General features: G+C 44.6%; 1 protein-coding gene across 5 annotated transcripts in view; it reads left to right on the forward strand.

Moving 5' to 3' along the window:
• Positions 1-23664, forward strand: part of SP100 (SP100 nuclear antigen) — a 75605-nt gene that overhangs the window by 16173 nt on the left and 35768 nt on the right. For all 5 annotated transcript variants that reach the window (XM_060193764.1, XM_060193762.1, XM_060193763.1 and 2 more), the window contains exons 2-9: positions 1273-1435; positions 3046-3214; positions 6876-6947; positions 10997-11059; positions 18800-18961; positions 19607-19690; positions 22050-22190; positions 23135-23206. In XM_060193764.1, the coding sequence (XP_060049747.1) occupies positions 1273-1435; positions 3046-3214; positions 6876-6947; positions 10997-11059; positions 18800-18961; positions 19607-19690; positions 22050-22190; positions 23135-23206 (926 nt within the window). The remainder of the gene's footprint in view (positions 1-1272; positions 1436-3045; positions 3215-6875; positions 6948-10996; positions 11060-18799; positions 18962-19606; positions 19691-22049; positions 22191-23134; positions 23207-23664) is intronic.

The following is a 23664-nucleotide window of genomic DNA, read 5'->3' on the forward strand; positions in this document are numbered from 1 at the left end:
ACATAGATGCGGAAATATTGAACAAAATTCTAGCTAACCCGATACAGCAGTATATTAAAAACACTGTTCATTATGACCAAGTGGGGTTTATCCCAGTGGTGCAAGGTTGGCTTAGCATACGTAAATCAATCAATGTGATCCACCACATCAATAAAAGCAAGACCAAAAACCACATGGCCATATCAATAGATGCAGAGAAAGCCTTTGACAAAATACAACATTCTTTCATGATCAAAATACTACAAAAAAAAATGGGAATAGATGGAAAATTACTGAAGATAGTGGAGTCTATAAAATCATTTTCAAGGTTAGTTTCTTTCTATTCCACAATTAAAAATCATTTTCAAGTTTAGTTTAATTTATTCTATTGTTTTTATTCTTTTTATTCCATTTTGATTTTGTACAATTAAAAAATGTTGAGCAAAATAAAAAATTAGAAATCTTTACCATGGTGTTGATTGGAACAGACAGAATGGGATTTTTCTGAAATCTGTACTTAGTGTACCTTTACTTCTATACTCTCTCTAATTATATCTTTGCTTGTTGCTTCAATGCCATTTGTTTTGACTTTTTACTCAAAACAACTTATTTGATCTATATTGATTATTCATACTTTGTTCCTTTATATATATAAATCACAATCATCCCATATCATCTCAGAATCTTTTTTTAATATTTTATTTATTTATTAATGAGAAATATAGGAGCAGAGAGAGAAAGAACCAGATATAACTCTGGTACATGTGCTGCCAGGGATTGAACTCAGGACCTCATGCCTGAAAGTCTAGTGCCTTAGCTACTGTGCCACCTCCTGGACCACACAGAATCTTCTTTACATTGAAGTAACACTGCATTAGACCACTCATAAGTTTCAGGTTTTTGTCACTGAACTTAACATGTGTGACTTATTTGTTCTAACTTAGCCCCTGTACTTCCTGCATCTCAGAATCTGGATGACTGGGATCAGGTGGTGATGCCCTTGGCTGAGCACACATGTTGCCATGTACCCCCACCTGCAGGAGGGAGGCTCCATGAGCAGTGAAGTAGGGCTACAAGTATATTCTCTCTCCCCATCTCTGTCTTCCCTTCCCCTATCAATTTCTTTCTAGTAAAATAAAATAAAATAAAATAAAATAAAAGCCACTGGGAGCAGTGGATTCATCATGCAGGCACCAAGCCCAAGTGATAACCCTGGTAGCTGTACATTTTTAAAAATAAAATGAAATGAAAAGAATCTAGATAACCATTTTTTCACATACTCTTCTTCCCCAGGATTCCCAGAAAAGACCAGAATGCACATGACAGGCTTGTCTCTGACACTGCATTCGGTCTCTTCAAAAGACATAAAGTGGAGATCTCAGATGCAATAAAAAAGCCATTTCCTTTCCTAGAGACCTTCCGAGACCGTAAATACATCTCCGAGAAAATGTTTCAAGTAAGTGAAGTTTGTTGTTGTTGTTTGTCTTTGTTTTGTTTTTGGCCACAGTCCAGTAAACTGGCCCCAAGCTAGTTATATTTTGGACTCAAAACTTGGCATAAGTAGTCAACTCAGGAATCTCCTATGGTAAGGGGTAGAGGGGACCTTTTTGCATGTGTGTGATCAGGATTTTTATTAATGTTACAGTAATGAAATCCTTTATAATTGATTATTGTTTTATAAAATTGAAACTGTGTCCATATATTTCAATCATGAATTTGATTCTCAAAACAGCTCTGGAGGTAGGTAGGTAGAGACTTATTATATATATATATATATATATATTTAAGAAAGGAGACATTAACAAAACCATAGAATAAGAGAGGTACAATTCCGCACAATTCCCATAACCCGATCTCCACATCCCACCTCCTCCCCTGATAGCCTTCCCATTCTCTATCTCTCTGGGAGTATGGATCCAGGGTCGTTGTGGGTTGCAGAGGGTGGAAGGTCTGGTCGATACATACTCCCAGTCTGGGTAGAGACTTATTCTTATTGTTCCAGCGTTCTTCCCGGTTAAGTGGAAGAAAAGCCTGTCTCACCAGAGACAGTCCTGCTTCGGATGTGAGGAAAGGGACACTGTAGGGTCAGGCTGGGTAGGATTAGAGAAAGAGGACAGAGTGAAGTAGGTGTGCAACAAGGTGTGTGTTCACTGGTCATTTCTGTAGTATGGAGCAGTTGTGCTCCACACAGACATGTCTTAAAGGATGGCATCTCCTGGAGCGTCAATTGGAAATTAAAAGTAATTTTAACAAGGTGATGGATAATTTAATTGAGTTCATGAAATAATAACTGACACTGAATTTCACCTCAAGAAACATCCATTTCAATGGTTAGCTATGAGAACATTTAAATCCTCAGGGAAGTGATATTAGGATAAATCTGGGTGTAGACTGCTCTACCTATTCTAACAGTTCCAAGTTTCTGTTGCCTGTTATTTCTGGAGTCTTGGGGCTTGAATTAATTTCATCAAATGTTTTCTCTATGGTCAAGTTCATGGAAGGGGTGAATCATCGTCTTACTTCCTTGAGCCCCTGCCAGCCAAGTCATGTCTAGACAAAGGACAGAGACTGTTCAATCAATAATAGCACAGCCTCTCACTCACCTCTGTGACTGTACATTCCTGAAACACCTACTCAGGGTCTTAAATGACAGGTTCTATGTCATTTAACTTGGAACCGAAGTTTATTCCTCCAAACTGCTCTTTCTCTCTCTTTTTAAACTAATTAGTTAATTAATGAGAAAGAGCACAAGGCACTATTCTGCTCTGGTTTCAGGTGGTGCCTCAGGCCTGAAAACCTTTTCCATGACTATTATGCTATCTTCCTGGCCCTAAACTTCTCTTTCTTACCTGCAATGGACATGCAGATGAGGTGATCAGAAGCACAAATGGGTTGTTTTAAAGAGGAAGGATTTACTACTTCAGCATAGCCATTATGCAGATAGACATTCTAAAGACTTAAGTGTCTATGTGGGCAAATTAGGGTCCATGAGCACAGGATCATTTTTAGGGGCTCTCTTGTGACTGGAAGCCTGTGTTTCTATTTTCTTCATTTTGTATTTTTAAGGATTGCCAAGAGTCTTGCAGAAACCTGGTCCCTGTGAGTAAAGTGGTGTACAATGTTCTCAGTGACTTGGAAAAGACCTTTAGGCTGGAATACCTGGAAGCGCTGTTCAGCGAGGTCCACATGAAGGAATACCCAGAACTAAGTCACATTCGCAAAAGCTTCGAAAACGGTAATTAGTTTCAATACCTGTTTTTTGATGTCCAAGACCAGTTGTTTTTGACTATTACATAATGAGCTCCTATGAGATACCTTACAAGGTGCTGGGTGGTGGGATTACAGCCATTTGTCCAACACCTGTCATGAGACTTCTAGAAGCTTCTGGTAGAGTGGCTGTTACAGCACTTGCCTGGAGGTCTGCTTCATCAGATTCACAAGACAAGTAGAGTCACCATGGCTTCAAATCTACTAGAAGGGTGAGTACAGGGCACCCTTACAGTGGTCCACACAGCTGTCCACTGACCTAACTAACACCCTGTGAGAGATGGTTAGTTTTTCTCTTCAAAGGAACATGAATAGAACAATCATTTTATACAAAAAAAAATTATAAATTGTCATCTATAACCACCTATGTTTCCCTAGTCTGTTTTCTTTAGGTCAGATAATAGTTATTTGCAGTGCTTGCTAATCTGCCAGTAGAGACCCTCAGACTCTCTTCCTCTCCTTATTTAGACAATGGGGAGAATGTGAGTTCAGCCCAGGGGTGGAGGAGACAGTTCTGCGTCAGGTATAAAAGAAGGGAGAAGGGTGAGGGGGCACTGCTGCCTGACGGCCACTGTGGATGGCACGCCCTTTTGCAAAAGAATAAATGCCTTACTTCAACTCCTTATCTTTTTTTGCCTTGACAAGTAATTTTTTTTAATTTTTTATATTTTATTTTATTTATTCCCTTTTGTTGCCCTTGTTGTTTTATTGTTGTAATTATTATTATTGTTGTTGTCGTCGTTGTTGGATAGGACAGAGAGAAATGGAGAGAGGAGGGGAAGACAGAGAGGAGGAGAGAAAGACAGACACCTGCAGACCTGCTTCACCGCCTGTGAAGTGACTCCCCTGCAGGTGGGGAGATGGGGCTCGAACCGGGATCCTTATGCCGGTCCTTGTGCTTTGCACCACCTGCGCTTAACCCGCTGCGCTACAGCTCAACTCCCCTTGACAAGTAATTTTGATTGGACGTTCTTTCCAACACACTCCACTATGGCCACTTGGTGCTAGATTCAGGGCCCACCTGGCTCAGCAACACCATGCACATGGGGGTCAAGACCTCATGTAACAAGCCCCTCAATTTCAGAGGCCCGATTAACATGGACAAGAGGCACCACATTGAGAATCCAAAGAACTTCCCTCACGATTGGAGAGTCCACAGACTGTCCCTCCTGGCATGCACACTACTTACTAGTCATGGTTTGATATATATATATATATATTCCAGAGAGATCCATTGGAAGAATGTTTTGGAAAGTCTAACATACAGAACTAAGCAATGTCAACTTTCTTTTTTAAAATACTGTGTTTGTTTATTGGATAAAGACAAAGAGAAATTGAGAGGGAGGGGGGAGCTAGAGAGGGAAGAGAAGCAGAGAGACACCTGTAGCACTGCTTTAGCACTTAAAAAGCTTCCCACCTGCAGGCGGGGACCAGGGGCTTGAACCTGGGCCTTTGAGCATTATAACATATGCCACCACCCAGCCTCCCAATGTCAACTTTCTTACTAGGCAATATAGAAACACAAAGAGGGTTATGCATATGAAATATTAAGCAGGTCTGAAGCACGTATGTGGCTTGTTGATTTGAGTCAGTAGTTACTTCAACCCATAATGAATAATTTCTACAAAAAAGAAAACAGGAAATCAGAGCTTTTATCACAAGTTTCAAGTCTGTGTTCTACTTGTGAGCAGGATGTCCCCAGGCTGTGGGTAGGAAGGGAGTGGCAGTCACCTCCATGTACCCCACCTCAGGGCTCTGATCCTCTCCGGCGACTGGGCACCCCTGCCCAGGCCCCTTGTTCACTGTCCATGGCACAAGCCTTACTTTTTGGGCTTCCCAGACTGCACCTGTCCTCACAGCCACCCACATAGGACAGTGCCTGCTGCCGCCTTCAGGGTCCTGCCGACAAAGACTCAAGCCTAGAGGTGTGGGCTGTGGTCTTGGGTGCAGCGCCCCCTTCTGGTCAAGCCCCACCTCCATCTTCTGTACAGACACTGCCCCACTCCCACCCCTCAGTGAAGCACCTGTCCTTTGGCCTTTGGGTGTGTTTCTCCCTCTTTTCTTCTTGTTGCACCTCCTGGTGTTTGAAGGCCTATTCGGAGGTAGAAAAGCATCTTTGATCCCTGCCTTTGGGTCCATCTCCCCCAAACCCTACTCTAGCCCAGGTGGATGGGCATTATTCCAGGAGGAGCTCCCAGCACCAGCTTAGCTGTCCCACTAGGTCTCCCCCTTCCAGCTCCCTGCTGTTTCCTTCCTGCCCACGGCTGCAGAGCTTCCACCTGCAGGGTCCCAGGCTACTGTCCTAAGGCACTCCTGTTTGTAGCCCCTGCATTCTTCCTCTGTCCTGGAACCTGCACCCTTGGGGTGGTTTGTCCAGTTCCTCCAAGTCCTTGGTTTGTTGCTCTGGTCACTGTTCATCCTCCCAGACACAAATTAAGTCCAACCTCCTGCTGGAGAAGCTTCTTCTGTGAAGCTGTGGGACTTACTTGTTTATTCCCAGGGATCTCTCTAGCACCCCAGTACTCCCACTGGCAAAATTCCTGTTTCTCAGTTGCAGCCTGAAAAGTTCAGAGTCCATATTTCACCTCCATAATCTTATTTATTTATTTTACTCCCACCAGGGTTATTGCTGGGCCTTTCTGCCTGCATGAGAAATCCACTGCTCCCAGCAGCCAGTGGCCATTTTTCCTACATTTTTCTTCCTTCCCTTCCTTCCTTCCTTCCTTCCTTCCTTCCTTCCTTCCTTCCTTCTTTCTTTCTTTTTTAAATATTTATTTTATTTATTTATTCCCTTTTGTTGCCCTTGTTGTTTTATTGTTGTAGTTATTATTGTTGTTGTCGTTGTTGGATAGGACAGAGAGAAATGGAGAGAGGAGGGAAAGACAGAGAGGAGGAGAGAAAGACAGACACCTGCAGACCTGCTTCACCGCCTGTGAAGCGACTCCCCTGCAGGTGGGGAGCCGGGGTTCGAACCGGGATCCTTATGCTGGTCCTTGTGCTTTGCGCCTCTTTCTTTCTCTTTCTTTCTCCCTTCCTTCCTTCCTTTCTTTCTCTTTCTTTTCTTCTTCTTCTCCTGCTCCTTATTCTCCCCCTCACCCACCTCCTTCCCCTCCTCCCTCTTTTTGATAGAGCTAGAGAAATTGAGAAGGGGTGGGGCATAGAGAGGGAGTGAGACAGAGTGACACCTGCCCCACTGCTCCACTATTTATGAAGCTCCTCCTGCCCACAGGTGGGGACTGGCTAGGTTTAAAGCTAGGTCCTTGTGCATGATAATGTGTGCACTCTACCAGGTGTGCCACCACCCAGTGCCTCATAATTTACTTTGACCCATGCTTCCCAGAAATCTGAAAATGGTTTTAAGTCAGTGAAAGATGTGTGAGGTTCTCACTAATCCCTTGTCATTCCATTTGGGTGACTCTGTCCCATGTAGGAAGCTAGTTATCATACTGGGCAGGGTGTGGGTGTGTGTCTCACTTTTTGTTCCCTGAATGATTGGACACTTTTCCATAGGAATTGGTACACACTGAGCTTTGAGTGGCATAGGCTGGCAATTCCTAAACGTATATTTGAAGATAATGTCCTGGCCTCTGGTGGAAATATCTAATCTCCTTTTTCTTTCTTCTCATCAGCGATACAAGAGAGAATTTATGGTGGAGAAGACACAGGAGAGAGTTCTGATGACCAGCTAAGCCTTGAACAAGGTGACTGTGGTGATAAACATTGATGCTTATCTGTTAGAGGGAAAGGAGGGAGAGAGGTCTGACCTGAGTCCTGAGTGGAGGTGTAAATCAGGGTGGGATGTGGAGGACCAGAGAGAAGGTAGGGAAGGGGATTACTAGCATCTAATCAGAGGCAGAGTCCAGGAGGAGTAGCCACAACCAGAAAGTGTTGGCCTCATGACCAAGACAAAGGGACAAAACCTAGTGTGGCAGTACCCAGACTTAGAGAAACCATAATTTAGAAGGTTCCTTGCAGGAGGAAAGCGTGGGAAGTTGTGTTGAGCTGAGAACTCACAGAGGCCCAAGGTCAGCATCAAAGAGGAGACCCTTGAAGATGGCAGAAAGGACACTGACCTAGAGCAGAGCTACTCAAAGAGGAAACACAAGCAGGGAGAGAAGAGAGGAAGTGGCAAAGGTGTGAAGAGAATGTGGGGACTTTGAGAGAGGAGGAAGGAGAGGAAATAAAGAACAAGAGGGAGGAGGTGAAAAGGAAGAATTAAAATTCTCTGTCATGAGGGGATGTTTGCTGGTGCACCTGTTGGAGCACTCATATCACAGTGCACAGAGACCTGTGTCCAAGCAGGTGAGAGGCTTCGTGAGTGATGAAGCAGTGCTGCAGGTGTCTTTCTTTTCTTTTTCCTTTTCCTCTTTTTTCCGCTTCTTTCTTCCTTCTTAATTTCTTTTCTATCCACACAAACAAAAACCAGCCAACCAAACAACACACTATGGAAGCAGTGGCACCAACCTGGCAATAATCCTGCCTGGTAGCCGTGCAAAATATATTGATATACACTGTCAGGCTAGAGCAGTGGCTCTGCCTGTGGACTCTGAGACAGACAGAGTCCTTGCCAGAAGCTGGTGATTCACGGGGGCGGGGGGAGGAATATATATATCTTGATATGAAGAACTCACTTCATTAACCTCTGGCAACCGTTAAGTGCCCATGGCTTCCATGGGGAGGCTAGTTTTCCGTCTTGGTCATCTTATAGATAAGGGATGTGACATTCCGAGGTCCTGCCTGTAGCTGTGCAGAGGCCAAATGCACAAGGAGGAATCCAGACCCAGTGTTCTTTCTTTTTGTTGGATATGAAATTCACAGCATATAAAAATGTCTCGTCAAAGTGCACAATCCTGTAACATTGAGCACAATCCTATCCCATCACCACCGTCAACTTAGTTCTGAAGCATTTCCTTTGCCTCCAAGGGAAGCCTCACTGACACTAAACTGTCACTTCACAACCCCTTCTTTCTCTGTCCTGACAGTCACTAGTATTCTGTCTGTCTTTGGGGATTTATTATCCTGGATGTTTCTTAGAAATATAATTCTGCAACACAGCCATTTGTGTGTGGTATCCTTCTTCTTCTAGCGTTTGCCCTTCTTCCATAGCCAGTCAACAGCGTCAGGTTGAGCCTGATGTAAAGTTTCGAGACCTCCTTTGAATCTGGAGAGGTGGCAGTCGTTGACTATGTGGGTCATAGTCTGTCTGTAGCCGCAGGGGCAGTTCGGGTCGTCTCAGGCTCCCCAGCGATGGAACATAGCGGCGCACCGGCCATGGCCTGTTCGATAGCTATTGAGGAGGGCCCAAGCATAACGTGCTAGGTCAAAGCCGGGTTGATGCTTGCAGGGGTCTGTGATGAGGTGTTTGTTCTTTACCTCAGCTGACTGCCAACTCTGTTTCCAAGAGACTGGAACAGAGAAGTTCAGTGTAGGCATAGGGGACCAGATTGGGTGACGAGACGTCAAGCGTTGGACAGGGTGGGCGAAGATATCCGCGTATATTGGCAGGTCCGGTCGAGCGTAGACGTGGGAAATGAACTTAGATGATGCCGCATCCCGACGAATATCTGGCGGGGCGATGTTGCTAAGAACTGGCAGCCATGGAACCGGGGTGGAACGGATGGTTCCAGAAATTATCCTCATGGAGGAATATAATTTGGAATCGACCAAGTGGACATGGGGGCTACAGAACCATACTGGGGCACAGTATTCTGCAGTGGAATAGCATAATACCAGAGATGATGATCGTAGTGTGGAAGCGCTCGCGCCCCATGAGGAGCTGGCCAGTCTTGCAATGATGTTATTCCTTGCGCCCACCTTTGCTGCAGTTTTTATGAGATGTTCGTGAAATGACAGGGTGCGATCGAGAGTAACGCCAAGATAGACTGGCTGGGCTTCATGCCGGATTCTCGTATCGCCAAGCTGCACATTAAGCTCACGCAAGGCCAAGGCATGGTGTAGATGGAAAACAGATGATACCGTTTTTGCAGTGTTAGGGATTAGTCGCCATTTTTTACAGTAATCAGATATCAGAGACATGTCTTTCGTGAGTGTTTCCTCGAGGATGTCGAACTTTGATGCCTGAGTTGCACAGCAGATGTCATCGGCGTAGATGAACTTCCTTGAAGAAGTTTCTGGGAGGTCATTGATGTAAATATTAAATAGCGTAGGAGCCAGAACAGAGCCCTGGGGGAGGCCACTTGAGACAAGTCTCCATCTGCTAGACTTGTCACCCAGATGCACCCGGAATCTTCTGTTTTGGAGAAGAAATGATATAGTGTTGGCCACCCATGGAGGCAGGCATCTTGAGATCTTGACTAGGATCTGTGGTATCCTTATTGAACATCATGCTTCCATGGCTGATCCACTTTGCACCATGCATTGGTCCTTCACTGCTTTCACTGCTTTTACTGCTGAATAATCTTCCATCACATGGTTATTCTATGTTTCTTTGTTGGTTCATAAATTTATGGTGGGTTGTTTCTGTCTTTGGACTACCATGACTGAAGCTGCATTCTTTTTTGTTAAATATTTATTTATTCCCTTTTGTTGCCCTTGTTGTTATTATTCTTGTTGTTGTTGGATGGGACAGAGAGAAATAGAGAGAGGAGGGGAAGACAGAGAGGGGGAGAGAAAGACAGACATCTGCAGACCTGTTTCATCGCCTGTGAAGTGACTCCCCTGCAGTTGGGGAGCTGGGGGCTCAAACTGGGATCTTTACTCCGGTCCTTGTGCTTTGTGCCACCTGCGCTTATCCCGCTGTGCTATGGCCAGACTCCCTGAAGCTGCATTCTCAACTTGACATGCCGCCCAAGAAGCAAAAATAAGCAAATAAATGCCAAGAGAAAGAGAAAGAGGAAAGATTAGCAGAGGCTGAAGGAAGGAGAGTCTGACCCTGAGTCCTCATGGGAGAAGGGTACAGAGAGGGTAGGATCGTGTCATCAGACCTTTGTAGGATACCAGGCAAAGGGGTTACGTGATGGTACACCTAGCAGAGCACACACATTACCATGATTGAGGACCTGGGTTCAAGTCTCTGGTCCCCATATGCAGGGGGGAAGCTTCATGAATGGTGAAGCAAAAATGCTGAAGGCATTTCCCTTTCTATTTCCCTCTCTATCTCTTCCTCCTTCATTGCCTTTCTTTCTCTCATACTTTCTATCAAAAGAAAAAAAAAAGGAAGGAAGGAAAAAATGGTTGTTGAGAATTGAGAAGTTTTGCAGGAACTGAGTTCCAGCAATAATCCAGGTGGGGAAAAAAAAAGTCAAAGCCATTGATCAAGGGGCACCTCTGGGGACAAAAGCAGGTTCACTATGGCTAGAAGGTCTCCATCACCCAAGTTCTTCAAGGAGGATACTCAGTGATGGGGTCTGGCTCTCAGCCCAGAGTACAGCCGACCCTCATCTCCTCTCTGGGAGTGGAAGTCTGACTGCAAGAGTCAGGTGGGGTCCCCCCTATCTCCAATTCCCAGGTCTAGTCCCTGGAAGGGGTCTTTAACTCCTAATTAGGAAACGTACATTTAAATCAGTGATATCAAGACCCAGGGCATCATTAAGCTCTGTTTGGTACTGGTGATCGAACTTGGAACCTCACACTTGCAAGTGCTGTGTTCTGCTGCCGTGCCACTTCCCAGACAGTTTAGCTCCTCCATTATATAAGCAAAGTAGGAAGAATGACACAGCCCATTTTCAATTTTCTAAAAGGTTTTTCTACATTCTCTTCCCACCCTCACCCCCACCCCCACCCCTCCCAGGAACTGGCGAAAACTTTAGTCACAGCCTGACCTGGTCCCAAGAAGAGCGCTCAGCTTCCAATGGTCGGTGGTTGTTGGTTGCCCCTCATGCTTAGCTGCTCTGGCCCAGTCTGGGACGCACTGCGGGCAGGAGTGGAGGGTGGAGGGTGGGGGAGAGATATTAACTGCTTTCTCAGACAACCAATTGCTCAGATGCTTGCAATTCTTCCAAGTTCAGGTTGGAAGGGCTTGGGAGGGCTGATTCTTCCATTTCCTTATTCACTGATAACCTGCTCCAGCAGGCTGGGAGCTGGGGATTTTCCCAGGGTGCCTGGCTTCCAATTTCCTGCCTCGTTTTGCTTATATTTGACTGCTGCTTGAGCTCTTTAGCATCACATCCAGCTTGGCTCACCTGCTTTGACATCACATCCATCCTGTTAATTGCAATGTTACAAGACTGTGTGTGGGGTGGGGGGTGAGTGTGGGGGCATAATGAGTGTGTTCTCTCTGGGCCAAGGGCCTTTCCCTCTGGGTCTCTTATACAAGATCATCAATCTCCTCTACGTCTGCTGCAAAGTTGCTCTGTTGCCCCTGGGCCACCAAGCCAGGAGCTGCCCTCCCCAGTCCCAGACAGATCTCTGAACATTTTGGCACTTGAGCACCGCTGTGTACCAACCACATCAGATTCAGTGATGTCATTAAAGTATTCCACAAGAAATAACAAAAGTCAGACCATCCTTGGAATAATGTCCTTGTACTCTGGTCATTACTCACTTCATGTCATCATTTAATTTCTGGGCAGTGAGTCAAGATGAGAGCTCGGCCGTGAAAGTGGAGACAGCAGATTCAGACATGAACAGTCCATCAGAAACCAGCAATCTGTCCCTGAAGAGTGGGGCTGTCAAGACCGGTGCCCAGATGCACCATCTGGATTCCCAGAAGCCTGTGTCCATTGGGAAGACAGTCTCATCCCAGGCCCAAGCTTCCCTCGCTCATGCCCAGCAGGTCCAGCTCGCTAGAGCAAGTTTTCAGCCTGCTCAGCAGTCAAAATTCAAAGAAGAGCCAGTAGACACCAAGCAGTCAGGCCAGACTTCTCAGCCCCCCTGCCTGCAGTCAGCCACCCCCAAGCCTGAGCTTGCAGAGGCTGGAGGGCAGCTCAAAGGGCAGCCTCTGAAACCCCCCGAGCTCCAGTTCTTTCTGCTTCAACAGCCTCAGGCCCTAATGCTGGCCCCCACCACTGCCATACCAAGGTCGGTGGGTACTCCTGTCAAGAAGATGCCCAGTGACCTTAAGGAGCTCAAGAAGTCTGCTAAGACCATCAAACAAGAGCCAACAAAACCTGAATCCACTCAGGGTTATGTCAGACCATCTACAAGCCAGCAGTGGGGGAAGGGCTTTGGCCAGCCTACTGTCTCTCATATTGAAGCCTCCAACCTCAGCATTAGAAGCATGGAAAAGGTAGAATCATCTTTGGAGAAGTGGCCAAATTATATGGAGGAGCACACAGCTGATCCAGCTCCTTCAGGAGTGGGAGTTAAGGGTTTGAGTCAAGAGAGGAAGACACACACCAGAATACCAGACTCCGTCCGTAATGTCTTAGAGGAGTATTTCCTAAAGAAGCAAAAACCTACCATGGTAGAGATCACTATGATTGCTGAACTGTTCAAAATGGAAAAGAAACAGGTTTATAGTTGGTTTTCTAGACGCCGTCAGAAAGAAAAGAAGAATTAAAGAAGCCAGCAGCAATGAGAAAATGTCAGCCCCACTAAGCCCCTGGTTTGATCTCACTGGTGACAATTTCATCCATCCTTGTGACACAGGGTGCAGGCACCCTCATCCCCCCTTCACTGACAACCCAGTCCCCCCCCCCCACCTGATCACTTCAGATAACCTCTCCATTGGGAGTCGGGCTGTAGCGCAGCGGGTTAAGCGCAGGTGGCGCAAAGCACAAAGACCGGCATAAGGATCCTGGTTCGAACCCCGGCTCCCCACCTGCAGGGGAGTCGCTTCACAGGCGGTGAAGCAGGTCTGCAGGTGTCTATCTTTCTCTCCCCCTCTCTGTCTTCCCCTCCTCTCTCCATTTCTCTCTGTCCTATCCAACAACGACAACAACAATAATAACTACAACAATAAAAAAACAACAAGGGCAACAAAAGGGAATAAATAAATAAAATAAATAAAATTAAAAAAAAGATAACCTCTCCATTACAAGATTGCTTCATGATTGGAAAACGTCCTAGCTCAAAATTTAAAAAAGAAATAACAGAAACAGAAAAGCAAAAAGCAAAGTAAAAGGACTGCATCCCATGTCCAGTAGTCATGATGACAAATTAGGGGCGTCACCAGTATAGGATAGGGATTTCTCATCTAATTTCTTATCAGTCACAAATTTCATGTAATGATGCAATTATTGTTCTATTTAATTCAGGCTGAAGGGATGGCCTGCCATTCGCTTTTCGCAGAGAAGGATAGAATCTGCTTATAGAGCTTGGTAATGTGTGCAAACTCACCCAGTTGAGAACTGGGATTGAACTCTGCTATAAAAAATTTCACGGGAGTCGGGCGGTAGCACAGCGGGTTAAGTGCAGATGGCGCAAAGCACAAGGATTGGAGTAAGGATCCCGGTTCGAGTCCCCGGCTCCCCACCTACTGGGGAGCCAGGTGGTGAAGCAAGAAAAAAAAATTTCAGATCCAGTGAAGAATAAATTACAGAAGCCAGAACTCCCACCTTCTGCACACCAAAAATAATTTTGGTCCATACCCCTCCAGAGGGGGAGAAATATTAGGGAAAGGTGACCAGAGGGCTCAGAATTCCATTTCCATCAGGACCCGAGAGAGGAGAGGAAAAAAGGAAGGACACTCGGAAGTAGTGATAGGTGTAGGTGTGACTTAGAAAGGAAGAGAAGGCAGGACCATAGAAAAAAATGGGCAAATACATATAAATATAGATAGTTATAGAAATAATAGTCAACATATCTGTTGGGAAAACTACTGAAGTTCCCAATGAAGGGAGTGGGGACACAGAACTCTGGTATTGGGAATGGTGCAGAATTATACCCCTGTCATCTCATAGTTTTGTAAATAAATATGCAATCACTAATAAAATGAAATTCACAAAAGAAAACATTAGGGCACAATGGTGGTGCACCTGGCTGAGAGCACATGCTACAGAGCTCAAGGACTTGGGTTCAAGCTCCCCATCCCCTACCTGCAGGGGGAAACTTCATAATGGTGAAGCAGGACCTGCAGGGGAAACTTCATAATGGTGAAGCAGGGCTGCAGGGGAAACTTCATAATGGTGAAGCAGGGCTGCAGGGGAAACTTCATAATGGTGAAGCAGGGCTGCAGGGGAAACTTCATAATGGTGAAGCAGGGCTGCAGGGGAAACTTCATAATGGTGAAGCAGGACCTGCAGGGGGAAACTTCATAATGGTGAAGCAGGGCTGCAGGTGTCTCTCTGTTTCATTCCCTCTCTGTCTCCCTCTTCTTCTCAATTACTGGCTGTCTCTATCCAACAAATAAATAAAGATAAAATTTTTAAAAAAATTTAATTTCTTTATTGGGGAATTAATGTTTTACATTCAACAGTAAATACCATAGTTTCTGCAGGCATAACATTTGCCAGTTTTCCATATAACAATACAACCCCCACTAGGTCCTTTATCATCCTTTTTGGACCTGTATTCTACACACACACACACACACACACACACACATCCCAGAGTCTTTTACTTTGGTGCAATACGCCAATTCCAGTTCAGGTCTTGCTTGTGTTTTCTCTTCTGATCTTGTTTTTCAACTTCTGCCTGAGAGTGAGATCATCCCATATTCATCCTTCTATTTCTGACTTATTTCACTTAACATTAAATATATATTTATTTTCCCTTCTGTTGCCCTTGTTATTGTATTATTGTTATTGATGTCATCATTGTTAGATAGGACAGAGAGAAGTGGAGAGAGGAGGGGAAGACGGAGAGGGGGAGAGAAAGATAGACACCTGCAGACCTGCTTCACTGCTTGTGAAGCGACTCCCCTGCAGGTGGGGAGCCAGGGGCTCAAACCAGGATCCTTACGCAGGTCTTTGTGCTTTGCGCCACGTGTGCTTAACCCACTGTGCTACCACCTGACTCCCAATAAAAATATTTCTTTTTAAGGAAAACATCATGAAAAAATTTTTTTCAGACAGGAATTCTCACCACTATGGGCAGGGTTCAAATTCTGCTTATGATCTTGGGGAAGTTATTCTCTCTGTCCTAAATTTATTTCATCATCTATAAAATTAAATTGAAAACAGTACCTACTACCCAGGTGATTCTGTTAAAAATTTTCTTTCTGTAAAGTGTTTATACTCATGCCTGATGTTTCATCAGAGTCCCTGGCATCTCTTATTATTACTGCACTAAATGTCATCAGCACTAATACCTGGTGCCAGAGTCCAGCTTTGATCCTTACAGCAAACTTTGGGGTTTTCTTCTCTCACTGGTGTCCATTGTGAATTTAATTATTCCCCAAACTAAGGGATTAATAGTGAAAACAATACCCACCTCTGGCCCAGAAGATGAACTGAGGATCACTTGTTGCTGTCTCTTACAGCCCACAAGTCAGCAATAGACTAGAAATTCTCCATTCTGTGACTCCCTTTTGTGCAGAGTGGCATGGGAAAGTCTCAGAGGACATTACTATTACACTCTGTAAACCCTCATCATGTCACTTCCAGAATGGACAGATGTGAGATTTAGGAATTCTAAATTAGGTTTGGGGAGGGGAGAAAAAAAAAGAATTCTTTTAATTTATTTTAACTTTAAAAAAATTTATATTTATTTATTCCCTTTTGTTGACCTTGTTGTTTTATTGTAGTTATTAGTGCTGTTATTGATGTCATTGTTGTTGGATAGGACAGAGGGAAATGGAGAGAGGAGGGGAAGACAGAGAGGGGGAGAGAAAGATAAACACCTGCAGACCTGCTTCACTGCTTGTGAAGTGACTCCCCTGCAGGTAGGGAGCCGGGGGCTCCAACTGGGATCCTTATTCTGGTCCTTGCGCTTTGCGCCACGGGCACTTAACCTGCTGCGCTACCACCCGACTCCCCGATAAAAAAAGAATTCTAAATTAATAATATATTTCATAAAGCCTAAAGGCTTTTAAGAGTAACTTTTGAGAGCATTTACCTGTAGTAAGTCATTTTTATGTTAACAAGATATTCTTAAAGGTTTTGTTTTATTTCATACAAGATAATTGAGGGTGGGGGAAAACTAGAACACCACTTTAGTACATTTAGTCTCAGATAAAACTGGAACCTCAGGCATTCAAGCCCTGTGCTCTGGCAGCTGAGCTGTTTTCTTAAGCAAAATATTAAAAAGGTTTTTTTTTTTTTTTGTTATTGATGCTGTCGTTCTTGGATAGGACAGAGAGAAATGGAGAGAGGAGGCGAAGACAGAGAGGGGGAGAGAAAGACAGACACCTGCGGACCTGCTTCACCGCCTGTGAAGCGACGCCCCTGCAGGTGGAGAGCCGGGGGCTCGAACCCGAATCCTTAGTGGGTCCATGTGCTTAGCACCACCTGCACTTAACCCACTATGCTACTGCCCAACTCCCAAAAAGTATTTTTTGAAAGCATACATGACTGTAATCTTAGCAGTTCATATACTAGTGCAGCTAGTGGGAACAGGAAGGGTAAATGATGAACAAAGAAGTGTGTGTGTGCGTGCGTGCGTGTGCAAGGCACAAGGGAAGGAGACAATGACATTCATTATACTCATAGTAGGGTTTAAGAACAACTGTTCATAGGTATGGAGTCCCAGACCCCCTCAATAATGGGGAGAAGGGAATTGGCCGGTAGCGCAGTGGGTTAAGCGCACGTGACGCAAAGCACAAGGACCCGTGTGGATCCTGGTTGGAGCCCCCGGCTCCCCACCTGCAGGGGAGTCACTTCACAGGCGGTGAAGCAGGTCTGCAGGTGTCTGTCTTTCTCTCCCCCTGTCTTCTCCTTCTCTCTCCATTTCTTTCGGTCCTATCCAACAACAATAGCTACAACAATAAAACAAGGGCAACAAAGGGGAATAAATAAATAATGAAATATTTAATAATAATAATAATAATGGGGAGAAGATGAATACAAAGAGAAATTTCAACCTATAGCTCAAAGGCTTCAAGTGGTCTCTCACTCTGCCCCTGCAGGACAGCTAGTATGATATGCACTGGGACATCGGGTCTCTTGGCCACCATCCCAAAAAGAAGCTCCCAGGAGGTATGGACATGGCAGAAAACATGACTGGGCCTCAGAACAGGCATACACACAGAACAACTTGTTATAACATCTGGAAAAATATTAAAACAGCGAGAGTTTTTTTTTTTTTTAGGATGATTTCAGCCTTATTTGACTTATTTAACTTTTTGGAATTAAATGCTGTTGATCTGCCATTGACTGGCAATACTATATAAAAGTCAAATATGGGAGTCAGGCTGTAGCGCAGCGGGTTAAGCTCAGGTGGCGCAAGCACAAGGACCGGCATAAGGGTCCCGGTTGGAACCCCGGCTCCCCACCTGCAGGGCAGTCGCTTCACAGGCGGTGAAGCAGGTCTGCGGGTGTCTATCTTTCTCTCCTCCTCTCTCCATTTCTCTCTGTCCTATCCAACAACGACAACAACAATAATAACTACAACAATAAAACAACAAGGGCAACAAAAGAGAATAAATAAATAAATAAATATTTTTAAAAAGTCAAATACAATTGTTTTATGAAGGCATAGCATATAATAGATTATATACTATATATAAATGTGTATACGTGTATATGTAAAATTTGCACTTTTATATGTGTATGAAGGATTGTTTATTTTATAAAATTTATTTATCAGGGTGGGGTAGAGAGCAAAATGGTTATGTAAAGAGACTCTCAAGCCTGAGGCCCCAAAGTTCATTCCCCCACACCACTGTAAGCCGGAGCTAAGCAGTGCTCCTAGTAATATGTGCACTTAACTGGGTGCACCACCACCTGGGCCCCAAGCAGTGCTCTGGTAAAAAGAAAAAAAGAAAGATTTATATGTCAATGAAAGAGAACACTGGCATATGCAGTGTCTATAATCACACTCCAGATCTCATGCTTACAAGTCCAAAGTTCCATGGTGCGCCACTTCGAGTGACTATAATTTTTTCAATCATTTTATATAAAGTACTTTCATTAGAAAAAATAGCACTGAATTAAAAAAGGCAACATGCACTGACAATGTCCATTTGCACACAGCTGAGGCCCATAGGAGCCGGGAAAGATGGATCAATGAAATCCATATATGGGTGGCCCACCATGGATTAGGGGACCTGTGCCAGCCTGGGTTGTTTGCCCAAAGGTGCCACCCCTTGCCCTCCCCCACCGCACACTGCCCCACCTTTGGCTGCTGGACTCTGCATATTTGCTTGTCACTTGTCACCTGTCACCTGTATTGCTGATGGCTCTGCACTGGGCTCCTGCCATGGGAGACACTAGCAAGGACTGGCGTGTAGAAGCGAGGGAGGCCCCAGACTTTGCCCTGTCACTTCCTATAGCAGTAACTCTACCAGTGGCTACTGTTCCCCCAAGATCTCTACTTACTTCTGACCATGCGGGACAGCCATGAACCCGCTTCTGTCTACCCAGTGCCTCCTGCTCATGCTCCCCAAGCTTCTTGCTGACTGTTCTTGGGGCTGTGCGTTCATTTGGACCCTTTGGCTCTTCCATCACCAATTTACTCAGTCTTCAGGATTAAGTTGCCTCTGCTTTGAAGCTCAATGTGGTCTGTGTTGATGCAGAAGGCAGATAAAATATCTGTGAACCAAAACATCATTTAGGTCCAACCTCACCTGTACATGGACTCTTGGAGCACCTCTCTCACACAAAGCAGACAACTGCAAAGAGGAAATGCACAGCCAGTGATAAAAATGATGCACTAGGAAGGCAACAAGCCAACCAACACTGTGCCCCTGAGCCTGAGCCTGAGCCTGAGCCAGCAGGTAAGACTGACTGCCTGGGTGTGACGTGTGAGGGGCCAGGGGACCCTGGCTGGTGGTGGAGAAAGGTACAATTATTACTCAGGAAGACATCTAACATGGAAAGGGAAATGTCACAGAGACATTCCGGGACAGGGATGGTTCTTGGTATTTATATCAAGGACCTGTGTGTAGCCAGTACTGCATCATGATGTCCCAGGCCTAATCTTCTCATTGTTTTTATTTAGAAAGAGGGTGGGAGGGATAAAGAAGAGGAGAGATACAAGAGAATTGCTCCACCATCCATGGAGCTTCCTGTATGATGCTGCCGTGCAGCGCAAGAGCTTGAAGGAGGACCTTGTGCATGGTCGGGCATGTGCTCTTCTGCATCAACTATGTCCCTGTCCCTGGGAGATATTGATGGGAGGGATCCAGAGAAATGTTGGAGAGCTTCACTGGGAGAATAGACAGAAACACAAGTTCAAGGAGACAGGGAAAGAGTGTTTGCAGCAGCAACGAGGCATGTTCAGAGGTGAATGTGGCAATTACCCAGAAGTTCTAAGCAGAAACATGAAGAGAGAGAAGCCAGATGAGGTGGAGCAAATGGAAACAGGGCAGAGTAATGTGCTGTTGGGTCTCAACTGTGATATTTCCCCTCTTTCTTCTCAGTGGTGTTCAGACAAGTAGGGACCCAAGTGGATCCAGGAGATACAAAAAGGAATGAGCCCAGCCTGTTGTCCTATGAAGAAGAAAGTAATTATGGTTTACCCTACTGATTTGTTTCAGCTTGCCTTTGCTTTGCTGTGAAAGCAACAGCTTTCCTTTCTTCTCTAATACTGACAACTCCTCCTGCCCCTAAAATCACTCAAGACACTGACTGCTTTAAAACAGTTGTGAGGTGCAAGGGAGGAAGAGAACTAAGCTCCTTAGCTGTGGGGTGGCCCTGGAGAGAAAGAGCAGAGGTGGGCTGCGGACACCACATAGTAATGAAGTACTGGAGTGAAAGTGTTTTCAGTTTCCAAAAATTGACATGGAATCCAAAGACCACCGTGTGGAATTGGCAAAAAGGAGTAAATTGCCACTTCCTTTTCAGACGTTAGAAACCCAGGAGTCCTGCATGTGGCTGCTGGCTAGATTTGGAAGCAAGGAAGCCCCAGTGACGGTCTTTAGAAAGAGAAGACCAGGTGGAGACACTTGATGTGGGTGGTGTTGGGAGAGGGTTGATGGGGATTTGAATGCTTGAGTGAGAAAAATATATAGAAAGACAAAACTGATACATAGAAGGGGCAGAGGAGTTACATTAGTAATTGAGAAACAGAGACAGGAGAAGTAGGAAAGGTAACAGACTACCCTGGTTCACATCCTGACCACTTCTCACTTTAAGGACAGAAATATCTCCTGCTTGTTGGCTCTTTAAGGCTAATTATTATATAACCTCCTCTGTGGTTATTTGTTTCATATGAGATAGAGAGGTCCACATGAGAGAGGGTAGGCAAAGAACCACTGTAGCACGTGTGGCCTGGGGGATTGAACTGGGAGCCTCAGGTCCATAACCTCTGTGGTCTACAACAGAACTGTTTTCCTAGATGCTCACTGGATCTTAAAAACAAAACAACAACAGAAATCATTTCCTGCAGCTTCCTGTTGCAAGCTCAGTATCTGCTTTTGGCTCTCAGCCTCAGGTCACCGCTGACAGGCTTGGAGAGCTGAAGGATGCCATCAAAGAGCTGCGTGGTCTCGGCACTTGGCTTATTCTCTCCCCCACATCCAATGCCTTTCAGTTAACTTGAATTTGCCAAGTTTTTCTCCATATTACTGCCTCTCTCTGTTCTTTTGATCCTACTTTGTAGATATTTCTAACTTCTACGTAGTCACACTTACCAACTTTTATTGAGGAACTGCAGTTACACAAGACAGTAGCTATTCAGGCATACAGTTTTTTTTGGAAAGCAATTTGGTGTAATCTTCTAAAGTTGAAAATGTGCATAGTATGTGACTCTGCAGTTGCATTCCTCAACGGACCAACCAAATTGCATACTATGTTCATCAAAAACAAATATAAAGGAGTGTTCATCAAGGAACTTTCCTAAGATCCAAAAGCTTGAAAGAGTATACAAGTGGACTGTTTGTTTTATTTTGCCTCCAGGGTTATCACTGAGGCTTGGGACTGGCACTACAAACTTCATCACTCCCAGTGTTTTTTTTTTTTTTCTTTTCCTGTTTTATTCTATAGGACAGAGAGAACTTGAGACAGGACAGACGGGGAGGAAGAGAGGGAGGCAGGGAGGGAGGGAGAGAGAGAGAGAAACCTGCAGCTAGGCATTACCACTTGTGAAGCATCCCCATAGCAGGGGGGGAAGTGGGGGCTTGAACCCTGGTCCTTCTGCTGCTCCTTGAGCATAGTGTGTTTAACTAGGCACACCATGCCCAGCCCCCCTTATTTTTATTTTTTAACTGTATAATTTCTATAATGTATGATATTTTAAATGTCTAATTTCTATAATGGTAGCAGTGCTATATACAGTACTGAGAATACATAAACAAAAGTAGTGCAGATGACTGCAACACACCTAATGCTAAGAAGAAGTCAGATAGATGTCCACACATGGCAGGGAGACAAAGAAAGAGAGAATTCATGGTTCCACTTATACAAATCTACAAAATTTCAGAACTAGCAAAATTATAGTTATCTGAGGGCTTAAAAGTCAAAGCAATGGTTAACTTGAGCATGGTGAGGCCACTACTAAGATAACATTTTATTACTTGATCAGAGGCATAATTGCCCAGATATGCTTGCTCTGTGATAAATCAACAATTATGACTTATTCATTGTTACCTAGATACGTTATATATTATACCTGCAATTTTTATTTTTGGAAAAGAAAAACAATCAAAAGTGAGAAGAGAAATCTTAAAAAAAAAAATTAAAAGTAAACATAAAAACCAAAATCCCAGAGTTAAGAAAACACCAGGAAGGTAGAGGATTGAACAGCAGGAAAAGGGGGGATTAACAGCAACCTCTGCGGTGGAATTACAAAAAGAAAGGCTCATTAGTCTCAGTGAGTGGTGCAACAAATGAAAGTTCTTTATTCACTACAATTTGGCCCAACAGCAGAACTACTCAGCCATGGATTTCAAGTCAATTCCTGTTCTGTAACTCTGGTGGATATAAAGAAGGAGCCATCTTGGAGCCCAAATGTTGCCGGTAAAGCCCAAGCAAGGATCAACAACAACCAGCTATCTGATGTAATAGGTAAGGCTGAATGAAAGAATGTGTAATGTGAATCATGGGTACCAGGCAGGGGTTGGGACACATTCTCAGGGGCCATGGAGGCAATGAAGTTGGTCTTGGACAGAGGCAAGAAGGGGCAGCTCATTCCATAGCAGGAGATGGTCCCCAGGTAATGAATGGGCAAATAAATACCAAATGACAGAAATGGTAGCTGTTGAGTATTGAGGTCTATGAGACTATTTCTAAAGCAAGAGAAGAGAGAAGAGGTGGAAAGAGTTAAAGGGAAAACACACAGCATTGGAATGTTTATGAGGAGATGGAGAAACACTTGTGGACAAAGAGAAGTATAAAGAGATTCCATCTCCAGGTAGGAGAGGGCTAAGTAGAGGAGATGGGTTGGGCCACAAGAAAAGGAAAGAAGCAAAATGAGACTAGAAGAAGGAGATAGACTGAGTCTAGGGGGAAGGTGATCAAAGGAAATGGATTGAGGGTGGAGGTGAGGTCCACTGAGGGTAGAGACAGAAGGTAGAGTGGAGGTGGAGGTTAACAGACACAGTGAGGACAGAGGTCACAGTAGAATGGTAGTGGGGCAGGAGGGGAAGTAGGAATAAGGAGGCAGATTCAGGGTGAAGGTACGGGATGCATTGAGTGTAGAGATAGAAGGCAGAATGGGAGAAGGATGCAGGTGGGAAACAGCATGAGGGTAGGGGGAAGAGAAAGAATGAGGAGAGGGAGGGAAGAAGAGTCTGCAGACCTGAGGGTAAGACAAAGCTGCCCATTGTGATTTGCAGCTCCTCATTTATAAGGAAATCTAGCACCCTACTACAGTCATACTCACTCAAGTAGAGTGACTTGACCTGAGGTAGCTTCTAGTTTTCCTAGTGCTCTCTCATTGTGGGGTTTCCTGCCACTGGAACTCCTCAGCCCCACTCTGAGACTCTACAGGATTTTTCTTCTCTACACAGTGATCAGCAGTGACTCTGATGATGAACACCAGTGCCCCAAAACCTCCAGCTCAATACCAAAAAGCACATCTGGTAAGGAATCTAGAAGCTAGCCTGTGAATCAAGAATTTGAATAGACAGTTACTGTTTTCTGTGGTAGCCCAGGGTAGTGGCACAATAGACTCCAAAGAATGACTTAAAAAAATATCAGAGCAGGGCTCAGGAAAGAAAACTAGCCTCCTGGATTCTATGTTATTTCCTTTGTAAAATTAGAGTTCTAGGTGAAAATCAAATGTTGCTTCCTTAACCATATCTGCAGCCTGAGTTTTCATAAGATCTGTGGCTTCTTAATGGATAAATTGTTTTGCTTTCCCATTCAATATGCAGAGAATATCAGAAACATACCTGTTGGGTAGTATGCCAGCTCCCCCTGGGTTCTGCTTAACCATATGCCTATATAGGGATAGATCTGATCCCATTCAAAGCTTTGGTCTATTTACATAAATCACTTTTACATTTACATAAAGCACCACACTCCCTCCAGGGCATTG

The sequence above is a fragment of the Erinaceus europaeus genome, chromosome 7 (genome assembly GCF_950295315.1).
Source record: "Erinaceus europaeus chromosome 7, mEriEur2.1, whole genome shotgun sequence".
Lineage (NCBI taxonomy): Eukaryota > Metazoa > Chordata > Mammalia > Eulipotyphla > Erinaceidae > Erinaceus > Erinaceus europaeus.